The 6969-nt window shown below is 34.6% G+C and overlaps 2 protein-coding genes across 2 annotated transcripts in view; both read right to left on the bottom strand.

Annotated features, from left to right (window-relative positions):
- The window catches only part of LOC149527012 (putative disease resistance protein At4g27220), a 17639-nt gene extending 10988 nt beyond the window's left edge, over positions 1 to 6651 (bottom strand). Inside the window, 4 exon segments of the mRNA XM_089783923.1 lie at positions 401 to 507; positions 651 to 819; positions 1194 to 1367; positions 5102 to 6651. The gene's annotated coding sequence lies outside the window, so the exon portion shown is untranslated.
- LOC110420000 (putative disease resistance protein At5g63020) overlaps positions 6104 to 6969 on the bottom strand; it is a 9822-nt gene continuing 8956 nt past the window's right edge. The window contains exons 5-6 of the mRNA XM_089783921.1: positions 6677 to 6819; positions 6104 to 6236 (exon numbers count right to left, since the gene is read on the bottom strand). Of these exons, the coding sequence (XP_089640047.1) occupies positions 6104 to 6236; positions 6677 to 6819 (276 nt within the window). The remainder of the gene's footprint in view (positions 6237 to 6676; positions 6820 to 6969) is intronic.

Below are 6969 nucleotides of genomic sequence, written 5' to 3'. Positions count from 1 at the left end.
ATTGTGGTATTGATTCATTAAAGAATGGATGCAGAGACATATAAAGTTTATGAAGTAAAGGAAAATAAAGTAATATACCCTACATTTATTTTAATAATTTTACATAGGAAAATCAAATTATGCAGTACCAATGTTAAGAAAAGAATAAAATTTTTAGCTTATTAACCCATTTGCTATAAAATCCTCAGCCCTAAAAAGACATTGACAATCACGAGCTATGTGTGAAAAGTGCAATAACAAAAGGAAACACAGTATTATTCTACAATCTACACCACAATCAAATGCAAAACAATTAAAAAGACTCAAAAAAAAAAAAAACTCCACCAGCACTAGGATGGTAAGCAAATATTCTTGCAATTTGTGTGAATGAAAAATAAGGGAGATTAAGAAAGCAGCTGACCTCACAGACAGATAGTTATTGGAATAGTAGAAGATGGGGAGAAGAAAGGTCCAGAAAGTAATATAACCAGTAAACTTCCTTGCTATTGTCAGCACACCAGCACTCTGCTAAAAGAGATTTACATGGAGAAAGAAAGCAATATTTTGCAGGTTAGAGTTCGTATTTCAAGAACATTGTTAATTGCTTCACTACAGTCTTCTTATGTATAAGAAATTGCCCGACAAGGGATCAAGTAAGTAAAATTACTCACTGTTTAGGAGAATGAAATGAAGAAAAGAGCTTAAGAGCTTGTTAGAGCAGGCTTATGCTTCCTGAAATATCGATGTTGGCTAGACTAGAGAAAGAAAACAAAGGGCAGTGAATTGAAGAAAGGCTGAGAACAGATCCAGCACTTAATGTTCCTTGCTCAATGACATGCTCTGTGCAAAAGTGACAACGAAGAAATTAAAAGGCAGGAGGGGGAGTCAATGAAAATGTTTAGGAAATAGCAGAGAAATAATGAAGCCTTTGTCTGATTACATCTTTCTTTAGTCACTTTCATGGCAAATGCAGGGTCCAATATAAAATGAATGATGGGCGGTACCATAGATGAAATTTACAGTAAATTATAATTTCTTTCTTTTTTTTCTTATAATCTGCGTATTTATTTTTGTTACTTAATATCTAATATTTGCTTTTACTTGCAAAAGGGTATTACAAAGTAAAATTATTTTTGATACTTCCTGCAAGATGTTGGCTAGACCGGACAATGAAAACAAAGGATAGTCAACTGAAGAAAGGCCGAGAACAGAACCAGAAATTACTGTTCCTTGCTAACTTTTGCGCTCTCTGCAGTGGTGGAAAAACAAAGACATTAAAAGGTAGGAGGGGGAGTCAATGAAACTGTTTAGGAAACAGCTGAGAAAGAATGGAATGGTCTTTGGCTGATCCCATCTTGCTTGTGTTTTTTACATAGGATTCCATCTTCCTGCAAGTTGATTTTACTGGAGTCAGTGCTTAGTATTGTCATACATTGTTTATTGGGTTATTTTACCGTACTGTCAGCAAACATTTTTTTAATTTAAAAAATGGTTTCATATATGCTTTAGTTTGATCAGAAATATTGCGGTCTTGCTGACTAATTACAGAGCAATTAAACCAAGAAATCTCGTTTCATTTTTTCTTCATCAATATCTTACTTTTCTCAAGGAAAACCAAACAAAAGGAGCCTCTCCCAAATGATGATTCATAGCATATACAGACAGTTTGCCACAAAAAATCATGCCATAGCAAAGCTGAAAACACCCATCTGAAAGTCCTCACCAGTCATTGAAACATATATAAGAGTAGAGAAAATGGGATAATGCTTTCAGATTAATCAATATATGTAGGAAAAATGCCTTTAACCTTTAAGAAATGTTGTTGAATAACGAATCCTGTGGACGGTGGTGATTTACTACCAAATGACTTGAGCTTAAATCTTACTAAGCTGAGACTTTTAACTAGTCCTTGGCTATGGAGCCACTACTTTTTTGCTTTTTCTTTTGATAAAAAACAAGTCCTATGAATTGGACCCAAGTCATGATTTGTTTTTTGTGATCAAAAACTCCACAAGAAAATAGGAAAGGGATTTGCTACTTTCTCTCTTTTCATTTTTTTTTTTAAGGTAAGGATTTTTTGATATTTTTATTATTTATTTTTTTAATTAAATACAAAAGTAAATTTTTTGAAAAATTATATATAGAATATGTAATTTTTCAAATGACAATGTATATGATTTTGCATGTATATAAAATAAAATAATTAAAATTAATATTATAATTTAATCATTTATCCATTTCAAATCATTTTTGATTTATCTTTTACCTCATAGTATTTTATTGGGTTTCTGTACTCATTCTTTCCTGTGATGTGTAGACACCTAACATATATTTTATGTTTATTTTTTATTTATTTTATTTTTGTTTCTTCCTCTTCATTAGGTTATATTAGATCGAATTTTCTTTCAACCTCTTTTCGTCTTTCAAAGGAAGTCTAAAATGCTTTTAAGTCGGCCTTGTAAATCCTTAAAACCCAAAGGCCATTTGTTTCTAAAAGAAAAATAATAATAAAAATTAAAAAAAAAATTAAATTGCTGCCATACCGAGTGTGAAGAAGTAAGTACTTTCGTTTACATATGCGATAGTCTTACTGACATTTGAGTGAACACTTTCATAAAAACTAGTTAATAACTTGTTTAGATTTGAACAAATAACAATAAAAATCATAAATTAGTTAAAGGCTATGCAACATCGAAATCAAAAAACAAACATAACGAATGTTATATATGTAATCACTAAAGTCACGTAAAATAAATATTTTATTAATATCAAAATAAGTACAAAAAATCAAGACACATCATTGTCGGGTTATAAGGACAGTAATAAATGGTTCGTAACAGACACACAATTACTACTGAAGCAATTCAATAATCCATCGACTGCTTAATCTTGTTTAAATCCATCCATGTATTCACTAAATTTTTTATGGCATTGTAGAAGCTTAAGAAAATCAAATTATGTCGTGTCAATGTAAACAAAATATGAGCTTATCAACCCACTTGATATGAAATCCTCAACCCTCAAAAGACTTTGACTGTCATAAGCTATGTGTGAAAAGTGCAATAACATAAAGAAACACAGTATGTGTGATACCCAATATCTCACATCTGATATGAATGTGATTTTTAAGACCTATATAACAATCCTAGTCTACCACTATTAGCAACTTGAGCTTAAGCTTTTGAGGGTCACGTGGTTTAGGCCAAAAAAATTGCTGGGCCAGTGATTAGACTTGAGTTGTTTCAAATGGTATCGGAGCCTGCGCCAGTCCGATGTGAGCTTTCACATTATTCTGATGAGATCTTGGTCATGTGGATATAATGTGTGACCTTGATGAGGACATCAAGGATTTAAGTGGGATTGTGATACCTAACATCCCACATCTGATATGAATGTGATTGTTAAGACTTATATAACAATCTTAATGCACGTGGTTTGATCTTGTGGTGGGATTGTGGTACCTAACATCTCACATCTGATATGAATGTGATTGTTAAGACCTTTATAACAATCCTAATTCACGTGATTTGGTCTTATGGATGTGATGTGTGGCCTTGATGATGTGATGTGTGGCCTTGATGAGGACATCAAGGATTTGAGTAGTGGGATTGTGATACCTAATATCTCACATCTGATATGAATGTGATTGTCAAGACTTATATAACAATCCTAATCCACGTGATTTGATCACACATCAAGGATTTGAGTGGTGGGATTGTGATACCTAACATCTCACATCTGATATGAATGTGATTGTCAAGACTTATATAACAATCCTAATCCACGTGATTTGGTCCTATGGATGTGATGTGTGGCCTTGATGAGGACATTAAGGATTTGAGTGGGTGGGATTGTGATACCTAACATTCCACATCTGATATGAATGTGATTGTTAAGACTTATATAACAATCTTAGTCCACGTGGTTTGGTCTTGTGGATAATTTTTGTCCACGTGATTTGATCCTGTGAATGTGATGTGTGGCCTTGATGAGGACATCAAGGATTTGAGTGGGTGAGATTGTGATACCCAATATCCCACATCGGATATGAATGTGATTGTTAAGACCTATATAACAATCCTAGTTCACATGGTTTACGTTCAAAAAACTGTTGGACCAGTAGTTGGACTTGGATCGTTACAGTATGATTCTACAATCTACACCAGAATGTTAAGCAAAAGAATTGAAACAAAACTCCGCAAAAGAAGGTATGCTTGTTAGAGCAGGTTGATACTTCCTAAGGGATGTTGGCCAGACTAGAGATTAGAAAAAAGGGCAGTGAATTGAAGAAAGGCTGAGAACAGAACCAAAAACTAATGAAGCCTCTGCAAAAGTGATGGAAAAACGAGGAAATTAAAAGGTGGGAGGGAAGCAAATGAAACCGTTCAGGAAATAACAGACAAATAATGAAGCTTTTTTCTCATTTCATCTTTCTTTAGTCACTTTCTTGGCAGATGAAGGGTCCCATATAAAATGAATGAAATTTAGCCATCAATTTTGACTCTGTTTGGTGTATTTATTTTTGCTACTTAATATCTATTGTTTGCTTTTGCTTGCTAAAAGGTATTACAAAGCAAAAGTATGACTTGTTAATACCGAACAAGTAAATAAAATATCATAAAGAATTAGTAGCTGATTGTTAATGAATGTTGGAATGAGCAGCTCAAGAGGTTTACATGACCATTTTCTTGTTATCAAGAGCAGGATGATGACACTAATAATGATGAGTAAAAACAAATTGACTATGCTAACAATGATGATTATGAGAGTAGTATATGTCTACTAATTTGTCAGTTTTTGCTCAATTCATACCTACATTGTTGTGAAACACATGACAAGAAAGGCAATAATAGAGGAGAGTAGGACAAGTGGCCTCTTATCCACTCCTACCTTGTCAGTGTTTTCACAATTCAGTTTTATTCACCCATTTGATATGAAAGCCTCATGCCCTAATCCAGTTTTTCCAAGTGATGATTCAGACCAAATACAGACAGTTTCAAAGTAGATAGTGCCACAGAAATCAAGTGATAGCAAAGATGTAAGACACCCATCTGAAAGTAGTCACTAGTAATTGAAAGAATATAAGATCAGAGAAAAGGCAAAGAAAGGAAGAAGCACGTACCTAATAAGATCACCATTTTCAGTTTTTACAATCATTATGGAAGACAAAGAAAGCTTCTAGCCCAGTGGAGACTTCCTATGCCTATGGAGCTATAGCTTTTCAGCAGAGAGATGGTTTTATATGGCGTGTGTATGACTAAATTGTGATAGTGTAATAAACTTCTTATTTGGTTTTAAAGCAGGGCTGGCCCAACTAGGCAAGTACAATATACATTAAATTGAATGTAACTGAAACCTTGTACAATGGACGAGGAAAGGTAAAGAATAAGCACTGATATGATCACGAACAACATGCATCAATCCAAAAAATTATACAACAATATATAACTCTACTTTTAAGCTCGAAGTCCATGACCCTTTTGAGAGTGCAAAGAGATCTTAACAAGAACTAACTGAAAAAATAAAATTAAAACTGAGAGGATCTGCTTCTATGATGCATCTGTTCTTCCATTTGACAATTGAAGGCATATTTTCTTTGTATTTTTTTTTTTGAAAGATGAATTTATTGGCCTCATCAGCCACAAATGCCATTGAAAGTCTGAAGCTGTAACCGCCTAAAACTCCCTATGGCATAAAAAATGGCTGGGGCAGAGAGCTGTACAATTCAAAAGCTTTGAAGCTCAAAGCAAAAGAAGTAGCTTATACAGACCAGCTACCGACCAAAGACAAAGGTGCAACTACTCTAAAAACAGCTGCTTGAGTGGAGTTTGGCAGCCAACAAGGAGAAACCATCCTGACAAACAAAAAGAAGACACGGACCTCCCTGGAACCTCAACACCATAAGGCACAGAAAAACAACTCTGGAAATGACAAGCCAAAACACCCTGAATGATCAAGCAGAAAGGAATCCGAACACCATAAACCAGCAAAAAGAAGAAAAACTCGTGATCCACATAGACTAGTTTCCAGCCTATTCTCCCTCGGTGTTCCAGCTGCCCCTTTATGCTAAACCTACGAGCCGTATCTTGTTTGAGCTCATCATAACCTGAAAAACAGGTTACATCTATTGATCTCCTAACAGCTCCATGGCCATATCTTTTTTGAGCTCATCATAATCTGAATAACGGGTTACATCTATTGATCTCCTAACAGCTCCAAGTTTGTGCACCTTGAAAAGGTAAATATCTAAATTAGAACTGTTAGGATTTTGAGATTAAATACAAGAAGCTTTTTGCATCATTTTGTTGTGAATGACAACACGTGAAGAGCATGGCTTTAGGAGGAGCCATGCTATTGATAGTGCCCGACTGTCTTTTCTTCTTTTTTGTATTGGCTTATCAAGCCAACCTAGCTTATATGTGTGCCGTGATTGGCTAAATATAGATGTTGCTTCATCTTTTGTTCTCTGTATGTAAAAACCAAGTTGTAATATATATGAAAAATGACAATGAAAGCGGTTGTGTTTCCCACTGTTTTGTTCCTCCCCTTTGTCTAACAACTATCTCTGTATAACTCTCAAGTTTTATAAAACTCTAAATGAACCCTTGACCACTGAGATGAAAAGAAAAAGGATTTGCCGTGTGTGCATGAGTAGAGACTCTAACTCAAAGTGGTTGTTAAATTTAGAACAACATACCTGTACGGAGGTAGATTTCCTGATTCCCACCGTTCTTTTGAATCCAAGTAGATTTCCTGGAGAGAAGGAGGAGGTGATGGTTTTCTCTTGTCAAGCTCGAGCAAGGGAAGATACAGAGGTACCTGTTTTAGCTTTGGACAAACCTATATGAATGTGTTGGCGAGAATCACAAACCATTACTCCATCTTTACTAAAAATGCTCTTCCATTCTTGAAAATTAACTAGTGCCAATTTCCTTAGTTTGGAAAGAGTAAATTTGATGGCATTTTGTCACAATACATAACAGTAATGTC

This window comes from Theobroma umbraticum, unplaced genomic scaffold (assembly GCF_002168275.2).
Source record: "Theobroma umbraticum cultivar Fairchild unplaced genomic scaffold, ASM216827v3 scaffold_67.0, whole genome shotgun sequence".
Classification (NCBI taxonomy): Eukaryota; Viridiplantae; Streptophyta; class Magnoliopsida; order Malvales; family Malvaceae; genus Theobroma; species Theobroma umbraticum.
This window is presented reverse-complemented; position numbering and strand designations above follow the sequence as displayed.